Genomic DNA, 22417 nt, shown 5'->3' with positions numbered 1-22417 from the left:
TCGCTGCCAAAATATTTTACGCGTATTATTTCGTACATATACGAAAATTGAATTTAATATGTATATTTTTAAAGTCACACACACATGTACACACAGATTAATTATTTATTAAACGATTAATATACCTCACAATGCTTTCCGTTATATTATTTATTCGATTTTGTCATTCGATCGTTTTATTGCGCGTTCTCGAATTATATTTAGATCAAATAATTATACGATAAAGCGTCGGACGAAATATTTTTAACTCTAAATATTAGAATAAAAGTAAAATAGAAGTAGAAGAATAATTATTGTGCTCGTAAGGATCGCAACAAAATGATAATTTATAATTTTGATTCTTGTATCGTGTAATCGAGCATTTTAAATAATGGAAAGAGCAATAATCACAAATCAACTATTTATTAATAATAAAATTATAACTCACGAATGTATTCCATTTATTCCACACGTTAATATCGCAACAACAGTGAATAAACTTTCAAAAATAATCAGTATATTGAAACAGTTTTACCAATTACTGATACAAAAATTAGTCAATTAACCAGTTGGTGAAACTGTTTCAATACTGGTTATTTTCTTAAAAGAACCATTAGGCCAAAATAACACGTCACTTGCTGCATAAATAAAAATCGTACAAATTAATATATATAATCACTAATTGCAAAAATTATAAAGAACAAACGCGTTTTGAAAGACCTCGACGAACGACACCGAAAGGTACACGATCCACTCGAGTCTTCCCGCGAAAATGCCAAGGTTAGTTCGAACACGTGACGCGCATAAACATAAGGCTAATATTACATTTGTCGTACGACAAATTTTTTAAGCACATGGATTGGCTGCGGGATAATAATTTTTTGAATCTTTAGAAACTTTCTATCCCGCAGCCAATCAATGTGCTTAAAAAATTTGTCGTACGACAAATGTAATATTAGCCTTATGTTTATGCGCGTCACGTGTTCGAACTAACCTTGGCATTTTCGCGGGAAGACTCGAGTGGATCGTGTACCTTTCGATGTCGTTCGTCGAGATCCTTCAAAACGCAATTGTTCTTTATAATTTTTGCGCAATTAGTGATTATATATATATATTAATTTGTACGATTTTTATTTATGCAGCAAGTGACGCGTTATTTTGATCTCAATTAATGCCGAGTGAGTCATAACCTTTGAGATTTATTGTATTATTGTCGCGTAACAAAATGACAAAAGACGATGTAAGTCGCGAGTGTTGTACAAAGCGTAAATTGTGTGCTATATGATCGTATACTAATTAGTGCGTGATGACTTTTTTCATAAATGAATATCAAGTCAGTGCCATGAAGGAGCAGGAAAAAATGAACAATAGAGAAATGAAAATAACGACCTATCGAACGACGCATCGGGCGATGGCGAAGTGATCGTGAGTAATTTATAACCTATTTTATTTTATTATATTTATTATTTGTGAAATTAATTATTTGCTTTTATCGTCGTTGTGATAAAAATTATACTTAATTACGTAGTAATAGCAATGATGAGGGGGGAGTGATGGATGATTAATATATAATAATATCGGGTAATATATTTTAATAACTAATTATACTTAATAGATAGAGAGAGAGAGACCACAAAACTTTTATATTAGAAATTTATTTAATATATATAAACGTTTTGCGTTATACAACACTTGTGTTATCAACATTTCGTGCACGTATAGCATGGAATACATTCGAAATTGTGTGTTACCCATTGAAAACGTTCGTAGATATTGGCTTCATGTTCACGTTTTTATGTTATTTATGTTATTTATATTTTATAGAAGATCGCTTTCAGGCATTACTTAAAAGCGAATCATGATCTCTCGTTTTTCTCTCTGACAATGATTGGTTATTTTATCGTGATAAAATTGCAATTTTAAGAGCTGTAGCAAGCGTAGGTACAAAATTCAGATGAAATAAGCTTCGGTAGGTAATACGATTCGTTATAACCATAATTCTTTATCTACCTTCTATCGCTAAAAATCACTACTCCATACATTTTACCTATTATCTTTCGAAGGTTATTTATCTATTATTGCTAATTTTGTTTACCTTATCAATTCAAATAAAAGATTAAATCTGCTAAAATCATGGTGTTCTTTATCTTATAAAAGATGATTCGGTGTGAATGGTGTTCTTTATCTTATAAAAGATGATTTAAAAATATGATGATTTATGTTATACTACATACTGTTTTTATAATACGATATATATAATATAATGATCGCTTGTAGATATGATATATTAACATTCTATATATGAAATGTTTATTAAGAAAAACTGCTAAAGTTAGAAAAATTGTGTGTATATATTTCTGAAAAAACATCTTTTTATAATATGTAAATATAATGAAATAAAAAAATAATTAATTAGTTTCTTTTATATAACAAAATATTATATATATATAATGTTATTGATTAAATATTTATCATCTTAAAGAAGAATAAAGCCCAAGAAGAAGATATTTGTAAAATAATTGCGATTATTTTAAAGAAAATGAGTAGATTTTCATTCTAAAACATGCTATCTTTTTTGTGATGAATCTGGATTCTAGCACGCGGTTTTTAAGCTTTATTGCTAACGTTTAACATTTTAATGAGCCGGATATTTTTGGAGATAAAAACCACATATTTGCGTAAATAGAAAAAAAGTAGTGTAAAATGAATAACCTAAGCATTTATTATGCAAAGCATTTATTATGCAAAACATGTACTTTTTATAAAGTACGTGTGTAAAATTTTCGGTCCATATTTTAATACTTGAATTTTTTCTGCACGGGCAAGCGACACAATTTCAACCCACATTATTTTTTCAGGAAAGGGGGAGTGCAATATTTAATTACGATTCCAATGTACTTTTTTGAAGACAGGAGGTATGTATTCAAAAAGATGTTTCTTTCGATATACAATTTACTTTTATTTGCTATTCGTTGTGAGTGGAAAATGTGAATTTTCATTCGTGCTTTCGCACGTACGAATGAACGTATGAAAAATATCTGACAATTTTGCCTATAAAATATGTTTCATATAACATAGTTCCGGCTTGTACAAATTGAGTTTTAGTTTACATATAATTTAACATATGTAGGACCATCCTTTCTATAATATTAAACATATATCAAGCAAATTCCTCGTATGACTATAACGAAACTATCATCCGGGATCTCTTCTTCTTTGGGGGAAAAAATCCAGAGCCATGAATCTCGTTAAATCAGAACTTCATTCTTATATCATAAAGATAAATCATTACGAATATCACGCTCGTACCTCGTTAAAGATTCAGCGCACGAATATAGTCTATGGCGCATATAAAAGGCGAATGTTCTCCACGGGAAAATTTGCGTATAACGTCTAACATGAACCATACTTCCCGTTCACGCACGCAAAAGCCGTTCACCGCGTATAATTTCGGTATTTATGGGATTAATGCCTCTCATGTGCGTTCCTTCTATGTATACGATACCCGGGGAGATAGGTTTTCGATAGATCGATTAGACCAGCTGGCGCGCGGGCACGCGCTCCTAAGCCGCTTATGTCGATGCCGGTCCCAAAAACTTTTGCGCTTTTTTGGAAATTCGCGCGCGAGCACCGTAATCTGACAGGCGCTGGCATTAACGGTAATTTCGAGGGAATGGGGTGATAATTGATTTCGTAGGGGGCCGACCAGAAGATGGACCGTCGCGTTGTTGTGCGTACACGCGTGTGTTAAATGCACGCAACTGTGCCGCGTGTCTCTGTCACGTGAAATGCTTAGGACGAGATTGCGCTTCTCGATGTATCCTTTCATATTATCCTTACACACAGTATGGAAAAATAAGTAATAATATCTATTAAAATCGCGATATCTGTTCATTTTTGTGGAAAATATCATGTACTATAAATTAATGCATTAAAAAAAACAGTATTTTATTTAAACGATTTTTATTTAATAGAGCTATCGAGTTTTATCTTCGCTTTTATTGCATTTCTCGAACTTCTCATAAAAACAGATAGACATCTATTTCTTCCTGTGTATATTTGATTTGATTTTATTTTCTCTTGTACATTGTAATAAAATTTAAAAACGCTTTTTATATCAAAAAATATAAAAAGTTATGTGCAAATCCGACATAAATACTGTTATAAGTATTGTTTAATAATATAATTATTGGAAAAATCTAACATTCTTTAATGTTAAATGAGCTGAAAATATCTTAATATGACATAAGACTATTCATTTATCGGTGCATTAATCGAATATTACAGTCTAATATAAAGTTAATAGCATCAATTACCAAAGTGCCTTCAGCTACGAGGTAATTAATGAAGCTCTTTTGTAATACTCCAACGAATACGCCAACGTGCTTTATCCCGGTGAAACAGTCAGGATAATTTCAGCAGCCAGCTATTCTTTTGTAGTTATCAACATGAAGAAAAGGCGGAGGCACATCTTAGGTGAAGTTTAATTTAGCGTGCTGTATGAACGCGAATAACCGATATATCGATCTCATTGTGCAACCATTGAATAGGCCGATGCATAGGCTTGTGATAAAGTGCGATAGGCGCGTATGAGTTTGTTCATTATAAGAGGACGGTTTAATAATGCGCATCGCTATAATTAATTCACCGCTGTTGCATTAAAAATGATATTATTCAATCGAAATGAAAACTCGTTACGAATTACTAATAAATTTTCACGTGATTGTCAGTCTGAGTAATTAACAGATACAATCGAATGCGCGGTCGGATATTTCAATCATAAATATCGCATTATCTCCATCGCAGTAATTTTTTATTTCCGTTCAATATCGCCGCGCAAAACCTGTATCGATTAGAACGAACAGAGATATTAAAACGATTCTGCTTTCGACGTTTATTCGGACATTCGGACGAAAAGGGCATAATTCTGACTTATGCCAAGCGTTTTGCCTCAAAGATCACAAGTTACAAATGAGACCTATATATCGAGGGATTACAACCCGCTTGATACGCTATTGAAAGAAGACCGGGTGGCCTGAGCAAACAAGTCGTCGACAATTCGTCGACCTTCAGGTCACAGTTTGGCAAAGGAAGATCCCTAATAAAGGATGTCGATAATGTGCGAACCCGTCGAAACGACATATGCTTGTGGTAATAATCGCATAATTCATTGGTGTGCCGGAAATTACGCACATAAACTCTTCCCTCCTTTACAATCTTCCCTCCCTTGATCTGTCTTCATTCCTTCAAAGTTTCTTGCTTGTTTGCATATCGAATGAGAAAAAATAGCTGATCTATGTATTTTATCGTCAATATTAAAAGCGATAATAATATATATATATATCATATTATATTTTTTCACCTCGCCATTTTCGGCAAGAGCATTTTTAATTCAATAGTCAAGGAAATGCGTTATCAATAAAATCTAATCGGAGCAATTTCCTACTCTGCTTTCATAATCCAATCAAAAAGATGGTATAATATGGCTGATTGAATAAATTTTCTTCCTCCTTCACAATATTATGCATAACTTACAAAATGTCAAGATTAATAAATATCTTACTATACAAAAGAGCTAATTAATTTTTCCGATATTATTTGCTATCGAATATCGAGAATTAGATACTTTCGATCTGGTGTCAATTTTCTGATCTAAAAATAAGAGAAAACTCTTCGAATTCTTGCAAACCGATATAAATTCTTTTCTCTAGTTTCGCATCGCGAGATGACATAGAAAACGCATATACAGGAGCGCTCTTTCATTGTGACATAATTTATCGCGAAGTAAGCATTGCGTAACTAACGCGCCATAACTAAAGACGAGCCCTACTCGACTACTCCACTCGAGTACAATATCAGGATATCGTGTCCGGAATAGCATCTCTCGGTACCATCCAGGTTTATGTTGGTAAAAGGGGCTCGAATATTGTCAACGTTACGAGCAATTCGCTACGCATTAGCGACGTCACCGGGGGAACACGTTAAGTACTTACGTACGGACATTTCCGTCCGACGTTGCCATTCAAGACGTGTAAATAAATGGCATTGTCAAAGAGCTCTTGCTCGTAATCAAATTGTTTCGTCGAATTTTTATGAAATATATTTCACCCTTCCATTCATTCGGACTAAGTGATCTAGAAGAGGCGCGACAAATTTAAATTTGTTGTGATTTTAAACTTCAAATTAAACATGATCTAAAAACAATTTATATGTTATCGCTAGCTATCAGAAGTCTCGTATTTATAATTTAAATATAATTAATAATATAATCTTTTTTACATTATAAACGACCAATCTATGATGACATTATATTTTATTGTGTCATGTCGCTAATGCAATGTGCAGCTTGTCTACGTGGGCACTTATGTACTACAATGAGATGCATTAATGTCCGATTTCAATGGCGACGCGTGATGTCATGTCCGCGACGTGTGGTACAACGTGTTAGCAGTGTCAGCCGCTGATAACGTAGCTTCGTGAGCGGCGTACTAGACGAACAGTAAATTCCGGGCAAGCTCGTACATCAGCTACAAGAGAGATACGTCTGTCCACATAATTGCAAGATCGCTTGAAAAATTGCGGTGAGATCAAATTATTATTAAACTCATTTAGACATATGATACTAGCCTTCGATGTAATTAACTTTGATAGCTTTGATAGAGAGAAACCAATCAAAACCGGATCATGATGAAGCCATGGCAAAGCTATCACATATATTGACTTAAATTTTGCGCACTAATATTTGCACAGTCTGGCTTTTATTAGTTCTTCTCCTTTGCCATCAAGACTTTATATCGAAGAGTCTTTTTATTTTCTTTAATCTTAATGTTTTGCTATGAAAATATCCCTGCTATCTTTAAACTATTAATTTTCTTTCTATTATTTATGCTCACAATTGTGAAAATGATGTGAATTACTTATACCTCTTATTTGAAGTTAATTAAAATTTTTATAATTATTTACTTTTATAATAATTTCACAAAAGAAATAAAATGCAATCAAATTTATATAAAATTTAATTCCTATAATTCTATAATTAATTCGATATCAATCGATGATATATTAATCTATAAGTCGAATATGTCAATCGAAAATATTAAATCTATATCTCAAAAATTTTAATTAACAGTTCGAAAGTCATATGAAAATAATAATTTATAATATTATATTAAAGAAGATCTTTCTCTCTCTCTCTCTCTCTCTCTCTCTCTCTCTCTCTCTCTCTCTCTCTCTCTCTATTAAGCCACCGATAGGGAATATTAAAGTTCGCCAACGGAAGCCTTATGTAATATAGGACTATATACCGACTTCTAATCAATGAACAGGATTAATGGAATAATTTTATTTCATTCTTTTTCTCCGTAAAATACATATAATGTTAAAATTTTTTTGTTTTAATTATACTGTTACCTTACGTACAAAGAGAACCACTCGCAAAGCTTTAATTATTATATTATGTCGATAGTATCTTGGAAATACCTATGCTTTTTTTCTTTCTTTCTAAAAATCTTTAAAATATAAAAAGATCATCCACTCTCTCTTCATTCTTTATATAAAATAATTTTAAAAACACACTGAAAATTTGATAAAAAACTTTAGTAAAATTAAAATTAAAATGATACTTTATTTATTAATAATGTTAATTCATTTTATTACGTAGGAATTCGTGATATACATTATACAAAGTAGACAAATAAACACATAAAATGCCGAACTAACAAATTCAGGTTACACTGCCATTTTATACTTTTACCACAGTTCCGAAATGCAATGTGCTTCATGCTTTCGGCAACTTAAAGCCGAACGTTGATATCAAATCCCTCGAGGCATCGTTCAAAATGTATAAATTCACGATAATTGGCGCGTTGTTGAATGTTATTGCTTAACAAGGAGCGCGATAATGCAATAACATTGAACTAATTACATTACGTTATCAATTATTTCAATTATTAAACATTTAAAGAGTATGTTAAACATGGTCCATGCACGTATTTCATATTAACGAACTCGTTAAAATATTACGGATTAACATAATTTCGCAACGAATGGGGATCACAAAGACGCATTCCATTTCGATGACAAGCAGTTTAAAGAGTGTCGTAAGATAAGTGCGATCACAATACAAACTATTGGCTGTTCACGCGATTGGCAGGCACGCGTTTTATACATCAATGTTTTTGTTGGAAACCACTAGAATATCAACTGAACAGCTCTCTGGCTATTAATCGTTAGTTCTCGATGATTCGGACGTATTCGACCAATAGCGAGTCCTACGAGAGCGAATGCTAGAACTGACAAACACCTGGTTCTTGATGCGTACAGCGCAGTTTCCAGCGGCTCGGAAAATTGCCGTAAAATTGCCGCAAAAAGCGATATTTTATTCCTTTCAGTGACGACCGCCCCTATAGCGCGTTCCTGAGGGATGTTTATGGGATTTTATAGACTCGTGTCGCCGATCTCCCCTTCTACGGAGACGCTACAAGCCTCTGAATACGCGAATGAGCGCACACCTGGATGAAATGATAATGATTTCATGCTTTTCGGACAGTCAATCCAGTCTTTGGCATCTCGCTGAATTTTAAGAGCATAAAAAAGATATCGGCGACAATGGGTTAAGAATAAAAATTCTAGTATCTATGAAATTTAGCATTGCATAAGATATATGAATATATATTACGTATTCGTAAAAAAAGCTAGCATTAATGTTTATATTTGTGATAGAATTCCAGAAAAATATGCATTTTCTCTGTTTCTACTAGTTTCCTATTTTTTAAAACACTCGATAAACTTGATGACTCTATATATATAATTCTCGGTTATCTATTTTGAAAAACTTGACGCAAAATTTTAACGGAATATAATATTTAAAATTCTTTTTAAGACAAAGTAAACCTGCAATTAGCAAAGATATCGATTATCGATATTGAAATTTTTCTGTTCAACCGTTGTGAAATATAAATCTATTAATATTTAAATTTCCTTCTCCAATATTTTCCAATATTTCTATTAGCTTAAATAATTTTTATATTGTCACGATCGGTAAACGAGAGCTGCTGCTATTGCATGAAAATTATTGAGCAAAGTATGTGAAACGTTCTTCACTAGTCTGATTTACGTCAATGCCAAAAGGCAAAGTGCCGATAAAAACAATAGTGCTATTTGATGCAAATAAGCAATTTCCTTTCCACTATAAATTTTTACATTATGTTCTAGCTTCCTGAGGTATATTTCCTTTTATTCTTGAAATAATAATTTCTATAACTGGTCTTGTGACAAAGACATTTTTCTACACTATATCTTTTGATACACTTAACTGTTTACACAAATATAAATAACTGATATAAAAATTAAACACTCTACTATAAGTTAAAGTTAAACAAATATAATTAAAAGTTAAATAAATACAAAGTTGTAATTCAAATATATTTAAAATTTTCTTTCAAAGAAAAGATAGCTACTATATATAAAAGAAAAATATTAAATATATAATAATATACCAACTTTTAAATATTAAATATTATTAAATATTATTAAATATTATTCTATTAATTAATAAATATTTATATATAATTATACTTTATGACGGAAGGTATTTTTCAGAAAATCGCAGAGAAAAGAGAGAAAATAGTATTTTTAATCTTTCTCATATCTCATATCATCATAGATTTTATTACAGATACACACATATTTGTTTTGTTTTTTATATTATGATTTTCTCGAAAACTTACCAGGCTTAAAGTTAATAATTTTTCTTTGCATAATTAGATTGCAGCAGAATATGTCGATTCAAAATTTGCTTTCATAGTACTTTTAGTCCCTCATGTTTTTTATATTATTTTTATTTTATATTATTTTTTGTGTTTTTTTATATTCTTTTGTATGTGATTTTTTCGAAAACTTACAAGGCTTAAATTTAATAATCTTTCTTTGCATAATTAGATTGCAACAGGATTCAAAATTTGCTTTCATAGTACTTTTAGTCCTTCAACTCCTATGATAATGCAATTATCGCGAGATGACAATATGCCCGTTAGTGCGACGCGTATCCTTAATCAGAAGGCGTCTTCGATCAAGTATTATCCCGGCACGCGTGCATTATACGCTGACACGTGGTCGGAAGCGTAATATGACGTTGTGCGCGCTACTCGCAATAAAGTTAAATCGCAATTGTCGCCCATTGTCCGGCGTGGGCGGAGAAACGAAACAAGGTTTAACCGTCGGTGAGAAAACGGATAGAATAATTTAACAAAGTTTTCGAGCAATCGTCTCTAAAAGAAACCGACTTTAATGAGACTTCTGAACGCACCCTTAGCCCGGAGCGAGGCTGCAAAACATCATCCCGAGAAAATTCGTCTGCTTGCGCTGAGTATCTTCTCTTATTTTTGAAAATTCCCCGAAAGAGCTTCATTTAATATGCTACTAAATCATAATTTATCGTGTAATTTAATTATTTTTTACATAAAAGATCTTGTTGAATGTTATCTCAATAAAGTGTGTTTTTTTTTCTATAAATTATCCTCAGATTAATAGTACAATGATTCGTGAATCATGATTTATTTTTCATAATAATTTCAAATTGGTTTTTCCTTCCTTCTTCTCTTTAATTAATCATCATTACAATAAGTTGGTGTTCAGGATAATACGATGTGTATGAAAATAATTGGTGACTAGTGACGACGCGATCAACGATCGAAAATAATGAGAGCAATCTTTTTTTATTAATCCTTTCCCATGAACCGTGTGATGAATCTATAAAAATCTATCCGTCGGAAAAGGGGACGGTAAAATTCAAAGCGGAAAGGATATCTCTAACGTTGCCTCGTCATCCAAAGTTCATTTTTCGCGAAGCCACTTGAGAGGGAACCGAGGAATAGTGAGCTTTTAGGGGATTGGATCGTTAAAAGCAATACGATGGAATACATCTCGTTGCTCTTTCTCAACCAATTTATAAGACATAAAAAAACACTTTAATTATTACTTCCAATGTTTTTTTTATATTTAAGCGCTTGTTTCAGTTTTGCTATATAAATGTACGTTTTAAATAATAATTTTAATCAACATATTCTTATATCTTTTTCTTTATTTCCAGATTTTCTTTATATCATACAAGATATAATACAAATTATATTATTATTAATATATAATATTATGTTATGGAACATAAATACAAGGATGCATAGGGTCTTGCCTTGTTTTGTATCTAAGATCGTTCTTCATGCAGAAATCTTATGTGAAAGATAATCAGAACATTGTTCCGCAAACATTAGCGAAACTTTGCGACTATAATTATAAGCGTGACGAGGGAATGTGTAATGTTCGCGGTAAATCAGATCTCTGATATGGAGCAACCCTAAGAACCAACAACATTCTATAATAACTTCTGATGTGTTATCATTACTTTGAAACGACCCACTCAGACAGACTAAATCCTCTCTTACTCGTAAAAAAGCTTTCTCGCCATATATAATTTACTTTCACACTGATGACAGACAATTTAAAGACTATATAAAAAGTCACGTCACACACACATTTATTATAATTTTCCCTCTTTTTAATTTAAGAAAAGTCTTCCATTTGCTTTATGTTCAAGATTTATTTTTGCATAAAAATTTATAGAATTTGTTGTATATCTTGTATTGCTGTATATGTAATTACAAAAGAATTATTTTGCGTTTAAAAAAAATCTAGAAAAAATAAATATATAAAGAATATGAAATATTGTTTATATATTTATTTTTTTCTAGATTTACGTACACTATATACGCTAATTTCCGTTAAAATCATAATTCATATTGCCAACATTCCCTAAAAAAATAAACGTCGATTCAATAATCGCGGCTATCCAAACGAAGAAAATCGGAGCAATGATTCGATTATATCGACAATCCGCATTATCCTATCCGGCAAGCGCTCTCACGCGAAATGGTATTAGCATAAATTTGTTCGTTTCGTTATTCTCGAAAGAGAGGGAAATGCGCTTAGCTGTTCTTTCATCCGCGACGACGTATCTACCGGGTTTCTCTTAGCGTTTGACGGACCAGTCATTACGTCTCATGATACTCTCACTGTGGATCCTGCTGCGGGCCGATCATCTGATTCACGTTGCTCGACAAACCGTATGATAACCATGGAACTTCAAAGAAAGACGCGGAGAAGAGAACGAAACTGACTGCTGCTTTCACATGGAATCCTCGGCGCGTGTCAAAACATAAATACTTAAACTTGTAGAGTGAGAGAGAAAAAGAAAGTTTATGTTTAAGAAATAGGAAAAGAAACATCTTACTACGTTTAGCAAAAAGAAAACTGATGAATACAAAGATAAAAAATAAAAACAAATAATCACATATACATGAAAAAAAATGTAGTAAACTAGAATATAAAGAAATAATAATAAAAGTATATTACAATTTATTATAAAGATATACGATTAAAAATAAGAAGGTAATAAGCGAGAAAAAGATTAAAGAAAATCTGATAAAGAAAAAAGAAAAACGGATAATCGGCAAAATAGAGGAAAAAGGAGGGAAAAAGACATCTTTCTTGTACGTGGAATGAAACATGCGTAACACGGGTGAAATTATCGAATAATTCACGCTAGAATGAACCTACCATGGCCGGATCGGTTATTGTTGTCGACAATGCAGCGCGAAACAATACTGCAACATCACCGACAAAAGGCTGTCGACGCTCTTTTGCTATTGAACTTAAATACTAAATCTTCATAATATATTTAACGTAATTAACGTAACCGGTTAATATAACATATAAATGAAAATTAGAGAAAAACTAGCAATTTATTATTGGATTATTTATTAAATTACTTCGGCATCTGAACCGATTAAATATATATCAGAAATTTAAAACGTTTTTATTATCTCCTATATATTTTACTATTTCATTATTTTATGATGTGCTTTTAGATTAATTATATATTTCTAAAATTGTTAAAGAATTTGCGGTTAAATTGATAATATTATATTTAAGACGCAAATGATTTCACTATAGAAAATGAAAGTAACGAAATTCCTATCTAGGACCACTTCAAAGTTTCGAAACAGAGATTTCAGGATCAAGAAGTTTCCTTATTAGAGAAACCTGCAATAAGTTTCTGTAAGCATAAGCATTTAGCTAGTAGAAAGATCTCTTTAATCTTTAAAATACTGCATATTACCAACAAAGATAAAAATAAGATAACATTTTATTATAACAATCTTTGTCCTAGATTTTTAGTTTGATATAAGCATATCTATAGCGTGAGATAAGAAAAATAAATTAGAGAGAAAAATATATAAGAAAAATACATTAGACGAGAGAGAAATTTTCTACCTCATCGTCAATTAACAGCACACGTGTCTTCGATCATGGAAAAGTAAAGGTTTTCACAAGAAATAAAAGCCGAAAAAAGAGAAAATCAAAGACAAAGTAAATAAATAACAAAGGCTGATTCTCCGATCTTACAGAAGACTGACGATGACGTCGAATTTCTCTGAAACAGTTAATTCTTCTCTGGCGCGACCACGGAACTTATCCTATCGAGCTGGGAAAACTTTTGGCCTCCTACAAACTACGAAATTGTTATATATTAATTTGAAACGTGCAGTATTCGTTCAGAAAATTCGAGACGCATAGCTACTTTCGAAGAAACTTCTTACGTGATTTTCATCGCTGAAAACGAATTTATTGCCTTTTAAAAATATCTCGACTGATATTAAAGGATCGTGAAGGCAGTGATAGTAATGGAACTCTTCTGCTTCAACAGAAGATTCTGATTCTAGCAGAATTTTAAGTTGCTTATCGTAAAGTTATATGGAATCCTAATGCACTTATCTCAAGTAATTACATAAAGAAATCAAACATTTTAGAACGCAACTAAGTCAGCTGGAAATATCTCCTTCTTTCCGATCTGATCTCATCGGAAAACAAACCTTTTTCATTTATTTTCCGGAAAGGATTGAATGGCTCTCTGCCGGGATACATCGACGCAAGTAGAGCAAATTGTCACAGGCAATCGGCGCGCATCGTCTTTGTACGTCGCATTAACAATGCGACGGGGGAGGATTCGGTGGCCTAGGACTATAAAGGATTTTTGCGAGTCCTCGCCCTTTCGACTATGGCCGAATTATTTGCCCGACATAGCAGCAATGGAAAAAATCCGAAATCGTATTTGCCATTCCCATGATCATATCCATCGCCGCTTTTTTTCTCTTTTTCCATTCATAGATGACCAACGGCGTGGGTTGTTCGACTCGAATGGGATGCTCCTTTGTAAGCTCGTATTCTGCGCGAAGAATGCACGTTTTTTTCCTCCGCCGGGTGAAATGAGCCGAAATCTAATTTCCGTAGCTCTACTTCGAAGAAATAGTGGTGGAAAAGGCAGGGGGATGATACTATCGATGGTGAAAGGAGTAAGGACTCCTGTCCGACGAGAAGCAACGAGTTTGTCGAGGATACCAATCCGTCGAGTGTCCTCGTGTGTACACATCGGAAAAGATTCGATCCTTCGTGATCTTCGATTAGGATCAGCGTTTTGAATAAAGGTATCGAGGAATTAAGATTTCGATAAATCGCTTACTAGTATAGTAGTATAAGAATTGTTGTTTTCATTATGTTACGCTTTATCGCGTTTATCTCGTAGCATCTTTCATTTTGTGTGGTGCTCGAACCAAAGGATGTTAGTATAAAGAGAGCATTATTGACTATCAATACGTAAAATCGAACTATTCTAATGTTTGAACAGCGATGATAATTTGTAACGTCATATTGAAGTCAGTCAAGCGAATATATTATTTCATATAAATCTGAAAAGCTAAAAAAGAGATTGATAATTTTAAATTATATTTATTTTAAAGATCGTTATTAAAAAATAATTAATACATATAATTATACATATAATTATTATTTTTGAAATTTTTAAATATTTTAAAATTATACATATATTTTATACATATGTTTTATAATTATATTATTCGATGATTTGATTTTTTATTTATTTATAATTAATATAAAGCCATATATTAATTATGCTTATTGTAGCATGTAGATTATAAAGTAAACTTTTGAAATAAAAGTGTAAATTTTCTGTAATATTATTATCGATTCGACACATGAATCTAATTCGTTCGGTGGTATATTTGCGAATGGTTTTTATTCGATTAGACAAATACGAAAAATTCACGGCAAGATCTTTCATAATCCGTCAGCACAGCCCATCGCGATCGATTGAAAAATAGCAACATGAATATTCGAGTTTGTCGACCGAGATTGACATCAACTGAAAGTTCGTCGGTCTCGTATTATTATATCGCGGAGAAGTTAAAATAAGATTTATTTCTCGGAAGTAACGCTATATATTATTCCTATGCTATTCGCAGTATATTAAAATATTCAAGAATAGGATGTTCGCAAAACTTTCTTCAAAAATCGTGCACGAATTCTATCCTAAAGGCTGAAGATGAAAAAAACACGGAAATTGTTCAGTCAGATCAACGTTATTATTCAATATATCCATTTCAACTGTTGTATACATAAAAAAAGATGAGAAATATTTTTCGAAGTAGATACAGTTTCAATTTCTCGAACGCTTTTAGTCGGTTTCGTGATAAAATATTATCGGGATAGGATCTTTATTTTTCGAAAGGTTTCGTAGGAGGTATCGTACTGTAAAAATGACAAGTCAACCGCCAATATGAGAAAAAAAGTAGAAAATATCAAGCCAGGCGAGAAGCCGAGATGCGATTTACGGAAGTTGGAAATGTAAGTTCTTCTTTCCGGCTCGTTAAGCCGTCAGTTCCAGCGTCAGCAGTTCGTTGGAGTTTACATCGGTTTTCGAGAAAAATATGACATCTGCGCGCGTAATATATTTGCCAACATTTACATAAATCTCAGAATGCGTCAAAAGGTTAATGTCCACAAGAAGGCATTTATCATCGAATCGATGGCGAGAAAATCAGTTTATCCCCTTTTTGCTTCATTTTCAACTTATGACCTTCGAAACGAAGTACCGCATGTTTTCAAATATTTAACTTGACTGCAGTCACGAGCATTTCACAAGATTTGCTACCGACGATATTGCCTCGCAGCAGGATATCTTGAAAGTTCCACAACAAGGATGAGTCTGCTCCACTAAGTTAAATCGAATATATATATATGATAGCGATTATTTCGATATTCCACTCTAAGAGAGAGATTTTACACTATACACAAATAATGTTTCATATTGCTATGTCATTTGACAAAGATATGATCTTACCTCAATAACTATAAGCAAATTGTATTGACCACAACAAACGATTATTATCTAGTCTCTCTAAGCCGCTTTGATTCAATTAATTTTGAGCGTCGATCGATACTAGATTTCCTCTCGCAGTCGAGAATATCTCATATCAAAATTGAATCAAAAATTATTTCCTCACTTATATATTATTTTTAATGCAAATATAAAGACGTTCCAATCACAAAAGAAGAACTTCGCGAAGGTAATTTCCTCTTTAAGATCATACACTATTCTTGACACGAGTGCGCATCTTCCATAAAGACGCACATGTCTATTCACATGATGTCCTTGTATTTTATTATACGCAAACAGGATATGAAATGTCAAAGGTAAATTCCTTATTTAAAATTAAAAATCTTGAAATCTCAATCTTTGGAAAAATATTAAAGGATATACTTTTCTATAACAAATCCAGTTTTGGGTTTAAATAACGTATTTGTCACTGAAATTTCACACAATAGTTGTGACGCACCCTGAGAATAATAAATAAACATTTTACATGTATGAATTATGAAATAATGTAAATGTTATCTTGAATTACTGTTTTTATCACTCTGGAACGTTATGCTTTGCTGTGGTTGTTACTAAAATCGCGATGCTTCGATGCTCTTGATAGAATCGCCACATTTGAAAGCCTCTTCTCGAAACGGAAATTTTGAGTGCTTATGGCCACAAAGATTGGGTAGCTATCGGAACCATACAAAGATAGTCACGCCCCAGAATAAAGGGGAGCGACCAATAGGACGACTCCAGGTAGAGGGTCGTGCACGAAATTAAAATATCCTTCCTACGTAATGACGCGAGAGATATGCTGGTAACGACGCACGTGAATCCACAGGACGTGGAGTATATGGTCCTAGTCCGGATCGTTCCCTTCGCGATGAGAAGGGTGGTCCCTACTTTCGATTCCCGGTCGAAGGGTTCTACGGGCACCCCCTTGAAATCGCGAATCCGACGGACATATGCTGAGGCAGGGGAGAGAAGCGTTATTGTATTATTCACGACTCTAGAACGCGTAAGATAACGTTACCGTGATTTTTAATACGTGGACGCGAGGATGCGGGGGATGTGACCCTTCATGTATACTTTGATAATGGGATTAGTCGTGTTGTTAGGGGTTTAAAATCGCGGCTATGTTTTCTCAACTTTGTCGACGCACGCTAAATAATATTATATACATGGTATATTATTCGCCAATATCGAGATATGCATTTATTAAAGAGCATTACGATTCCCGCTAGAGATTTATCATTGACAATAATAAGTGCGATATAAAAATTAAACGATGATAAAAAATTAAAGTATTTTCCAATAGTAAGAAATTAAAATTAAAATTTACATTGAAAAAAGTTTCTTTATATGTGATTAAATATGTTATTAATCGATTAATAAATCACGTCATTTGTTAATATTTTTTAAAACACAATCTAAAATCGATAATTCTGTAACTCGATATTCGAATATTGTAACAATTATTATTCCCTTAATATTTGTAATGTATATTATCGTCATATTATATCGTCCCAATCGCGAAACAATGATCGAATCGCGTTTCCTCCGCTGTAGCAATAATGCATCGTCGCACACAATTAATTTTCGGATACATCGACAGGTGCAGTCGGTGTAAAGTCACCCGCACAAGAATAAGTTCGTGCAATGACGAGGTCGAAATTCTGATCATGAAAGTGGATATTCGAAACAACGTTTCATGTTAAACAGTAATTTTCCGCTTTGTGAGCAGATCGTGCGGTCTCGTCTATTGCGCGATTCGCTCGATAAATTACGGCAACGGCTAATCAAGAAATTAGTCGCGCGTGTGCAAGTCAAATGGCATATTACTGGAACATTATTGCTCTTCTCTCTCACTCCTTCTCCCCCGCCCCTCTCTCTCTCTCTCTCTCTTTCTCTCTCTCTCTCTCTCTCTCTCTGTCGAGACACTTCGTTATATCGCAAAAGCGATTTTTGCAGGAAATCTTAATATATATGTTACATGAATATAATGTGATTTTAATATATGTTACATGAATATAATGTGACTCTAATACTCACATTTCAGATGAATATATTCCATGAATAATAATTAGGCTTTCATTTACATAATCAATAACTGAGGTGAAAATCCTATAAATATTATAAAACCATAAAGAAATTGTTGTCTATATTATATTTTATTTGCAGTTGCACTATTGATATATAATTATTTAGATATTATAATGTTTATGTGTATCTACTTAATATACGCGAATAAATCCAACTCTTTGAAATTTACAATAAAAAAACTAAATGTCTTTTTCGTTTTCAATAGAATTAAGATGTTATAATTCTCCTTTTAAAATTTCATTAAGACAGATTAAAATCAATGACTCGGAAATACGATAAAAATAACTTTCGTACTATTTGGCATCATTAAAATATCATAGTAGTGAAATTCATTAAATCATGCCGTTGATTTCATTTCAAGTGCGCACAAAGTGCATCGACATAACATCTTCTGACAAACTCTGATATTCGCCGGTCGACCATTCCATTCCATCTCCGTATTCCGCAGGTCCCTCGTTATCCTCGCATCAGTGATTTTTTTATTTCTGCTCGGTGCTGTGAGGTTTCATCAGAGTGATACACTCGAGAATGCAAATTCTTGTAAATGAAGAAGAAAAGGAAAGAGACAGGCGAAAAATAAGACCGGGAAAGTGTCAGTTTCCAAGGGAGATGCGGAATTTGATTTCAGCCCGAGCTGTTGAGTATCGACCCGCAGCGACAAACGAACTTACCTCTTGAAAAGATATCGGCGGAAAGCGATTTCTTTCTCTCTCTTTTTCTCGCTTTTTCTTTCTCTCTCTTATTCTTCTAAAATATTTCTTATACATTTTCATAAATAAAGATCGGATCAGATATACCCAGTATATATAAGTATACCCAGTATAATCCTACACGTTTTTACGTTTGATCTTAATTTATTTCTCGAGATTTATTGTAATATCATTTGCCTAATTATGCGCGTTTAAAGATTATTAATAACGCTTTCCACAAACCGCGATTAGGTACTAATCTTTAGATAGCTCCTCCTATCAGCTTATCTTGATTGCCCTCATAGATTCTTCAGCACGTGCCAAGAAAGCCCAGTTGATAAATGTTAACGAGAAGAAAAGGTGGAACGAACTCGAAATTGTTCTACTTGTCCGTAAAGAAAAAAATCGCAGGAATAGATGAAAAGATCTTTCATCCTTCACTATTCTCGTACTAAATGTATGAATCTAGGTCACTGTTTGAATGACATAGATTGTATCAACATTGCGACGCATGCTTTTATGAGAGATCCATTAAGGATAATTATAATGTCTTTGAGTAATAATCTATTTAATATATATGTAACAGCAATTTTTTTGATAAAATATAATTTTTGCATATCATGAAAAAAATTATCTCGCTGCAATTTTACTCCATTAAAATTTTTAAAACTAATCTCAGAATTAAGAATTAATGATTTTAAGCTTCTTATTACCTGGTTTAGAAAACAAAAATTTAATTTTCAGAATTGCCAATATATGTTTATTTCAATCATCGATTCGATTTAAATCATACTTTGAGCTCATCAATTGTACTCCGAAATAACGGCGAGTAGCGCGTCGGGACGTCGATAATAATAGAAGATAGCTAAAGAGGCCGTATAAAATTTCCGGCAATATTAGCCACCCGTCGAATTAGCGCTGCGAGAAAATGCCCTACTCATTGTCGTTCCCCGGGGAGGGCAGTTGGGGTGAACCCCAAAAGGGGCACCCTCACGGAGAAGAAGGGCGGGGCCCCGCATAAAAGGGGCCCAGATCAAAAACCAACCCCTGGGTGGAGTTTGCACCCTATATATAACGAACCTGGGGTCTTCGGGATGCAGACTACGATGCACCGTCGTGTAGTCAGAACTGCGAGTTCATATTTAATTTTGTCTTATAATTGAAAACATTGGAAAGCAGTGTAAATTAATATCGCGTATTCTGGAAAAATCAGAGAGAAAATAAAAAGATAATTCGAAGGAAAAGCATCGTGAAAATATTTAGGAACGCTGTGATTTTAATAAAAATAATTAAAAATACGTTCTTGGGAAGAAAGAAAATTCATCATATTAAATTGAAAACAAAAATTAAAAATTAAGTAAAGTTAAGTGCAACAAGGAAATCTCAATGATCGTTGGATTATTTTGTGTCGCGTGTGATTTCTGCGATTTAAGTTGGACACAAACTCGAGAAATTGCATTGATCGTCCGAAAAGTATTTCATCGAGGAGAGAATGTCTCGAAGCTTCTTAGTGGACTCTTTAATCGGCAACAATTCACCGCCTTCGTACCCGTTACCGTATTATGGGAACCAACTTCCTAATTATATGTTCAATTTTTTCAATTTGGGCTTGGGCTATCAGCCGATTAGACCGGTGCCCAGACCACCCAATATGCCTGTGTCCATCAATCCACCGACGCTGGGTGTTTTGCCAATATCTGGACAGAGTCCACCATCGCCTTTGAATACCTCAACGAGTAGACTATCAGGTAAATGAAATCACTAATTAACTTATGGCAAATGTGCATTAACGGCTCGCAAATGTATACAAATGTATGATTGCTTTCATTGCATTAATACGCATTAGAATCCTTAATAATTGAAATAAAAATAAAGTAGACTTCAAAATATTTACAGAGACATTTCAAATAAATAATAAACTCCAAAAATATAAAAAGAAATAATTCTATTATTTTGCATATATATTTTCAAAATTATTTTTATAACATTTCCACTATAAAATATAATAACAATTGTAAAGCATTACTATACTTTAAAGCAAAAATTCTCTCAAAAAGTAAAAATAAATTATAATTTTTTTAAATTCTAATTGTTTTAAAAATTTATTTTTTAATATGAAAATATTTCAAAATATTTTTTTTATTCTGAGATTTTTAAAATATTATTTTGACAAAAAATATACATCTTCGTGTACTTTCAACTCTTAAATATGTCGCGTAAAAGCTAGCATGAATTTATTGAGTTCTCTCTATCAGAATAACGATCTCGTAGCAACGCCATTAACCCCTGACCTTTTCTCAGATATTTCAGCGCCTAGCGAATCTCCATCCCGCAACAGCACTCCGACGCCTCCGCCGAAATCTCCAAGTTCCATCAACAACAGCTCTAAACGTATTCGGACCGCGTTCACCAGCACTCAACTATTGGAGTTAGAACGCGAGTTCGCCTCAAACATGTACCTGTCGCGGTTGCGTCGCATCGAGATCGCAACCAATCTGCGGCTGTCGGAAAAGCAGGTGAAAATCTGGTTCCAAAACCGCCGGGTAAAATACAAAAAGGAGGATTTACCATCTGGTCAGAACCAGAAATGCTGTTGTCTGAGGACCTGCGGTAAACGAAAGGATAGCTGCGGAGAAGAATCTCCTGGGAGGAAGTGCGACCAGGAAGAGGACGAAAAGAGATCTCCGAAGAGCGAGACTGGCGACGGCAAATCCATTGGTAGATTCGTCGAAACCGAACGTCTCGAGCGATCAATCTCGAATGAAGATGCCTGCTTCGAGGCAAAGTTCGAATTCTCGAGAATAAATTCCGTGCAAGATCAGGCAATAGGATACGAGATACGGGATCTCTCTCGAGGTTGCAAGAGGAATCTGTCAGACGCGGGTGAACGGGATGACAAGAGAAGGAAGATGGAAGCGGTGGCAGATTATCAGACTTCGAATCCAGAAGCAATTACAACTCCGATGTTCAGGAATATAGAATGCACGAAGCACACCGTCGAGAGAATTGTTAATTCATAGATCCCGAAGTCTGTGTATAAGTTTCGAAACTTATATTATGTAATGTATAATGCAATAAATTCAAACTCTATCGACGGTTTCGCAAGTAGATAAAATAAATCAATATTTAAAAGTGTAAGTAAGCGTTCCGAGAAAAGAGGCTCAAACAATAAAATCGTATCAGAATACATTTGCATCTATTGTACATATTATGTAAATAATATATATATTGTATACAATTGTGTATATTAATAAATATATCGTATTTTTGTATGATTTATAAAACCAAGATTGCATATTTTTTAATATAATGTTAGGCGGAATAAAATTCTCATTCTTTCTAAATTGTTAATAAATTTTTATTTGTAATTTCTTAA

General features: G+C 33.2%; 1 protein-coding gene across 6 annotated transcripts; it reads left to right on the top strand.

The window, feature by feature from the left end:
• Positions 1 to 1022: 1022 nt before the first annotated feature.
• Positions 1023 to 22329, top strand: LOC145962358 (uncharacterized). Of its 6 annotated transcripts, none has more exons than XM_083083450.1 (6): positions 1023 to 1404; positions 2838 to 2894; positions 6325 to 6560; positions 14323 to 14516; positions 20475 to 20789; positions 21343 to 22329. In XM_083083450.1, exons 5-6 carry the CDS (start codon positions 20534 to 20536, stop codon positions 22059 to 22061), a joined length of 975 nt encoding a protein of 324 aa, XP_082939576.1. In that variant the 5' UTR covers positions 1023 to 1404; positions 2838 to 2894; positions 6325 to 6560; positions 14323 to 14516; positions 20475 to 20533; the 3' UTR covers positions 22062 to 22329. The 6 variants fall into 6 exon arrangements, with proteins under 6 accessions (XP_082939576.1, XP_082939571.1, XP_082939558.1 ...); XM_083083432.1 differs by lacking the exon at positions 14323 to 14516 and adding an exon at positions 19347 to 19498 and having other exon boundaries at positions 1024 to 1404; positions 19786 to 20789; XM_083083422.1 differs by lacking the exon at positions 14323 to 14516 and adding an exon at positions 19347 to 19597 and having other exon boundaries at positions 1024 to 1404; positions 19786 to 20789.
• Positions 22330 to 22417: the final 88 nt, after the last annotated feature.

This window comes from Camponotus vicinus, unplaced genomic scaffold (assembly GCF_025532165.1).
Source record: "Camponotus vicinus isolate PSW18456_S1 unplaced genomic scaffold, iyCamVici1.0 SCAF_1, whole genome shotgun sequence".
Classification (NCBI taxonomy): Eukaryota; Metazoa; Arthropoda; class Insecta; order Hymenoptera; family Formicidae; genus Camponotus; species Camponotus vicinus.
This window is presented reverse-complemented; position numbering and strand designations above follow the sequence as displayed.

Coding starts and splice junctions, on each gene's coding strand:
- LOC145962358 (XM_083083445.1), top strand. CDS start 20,534: ATGTCTCGAAGCTTCTTAGTGGACTCTTTAATCGGCAACAATTCACCG. Junction 20,790..21,342: donor CTCAACGAGTAGACTATCAG/GTAAATGAAATC, acceptor ACCTTTTCTCAG/ATATTTCAGCGCCTAGCGAA.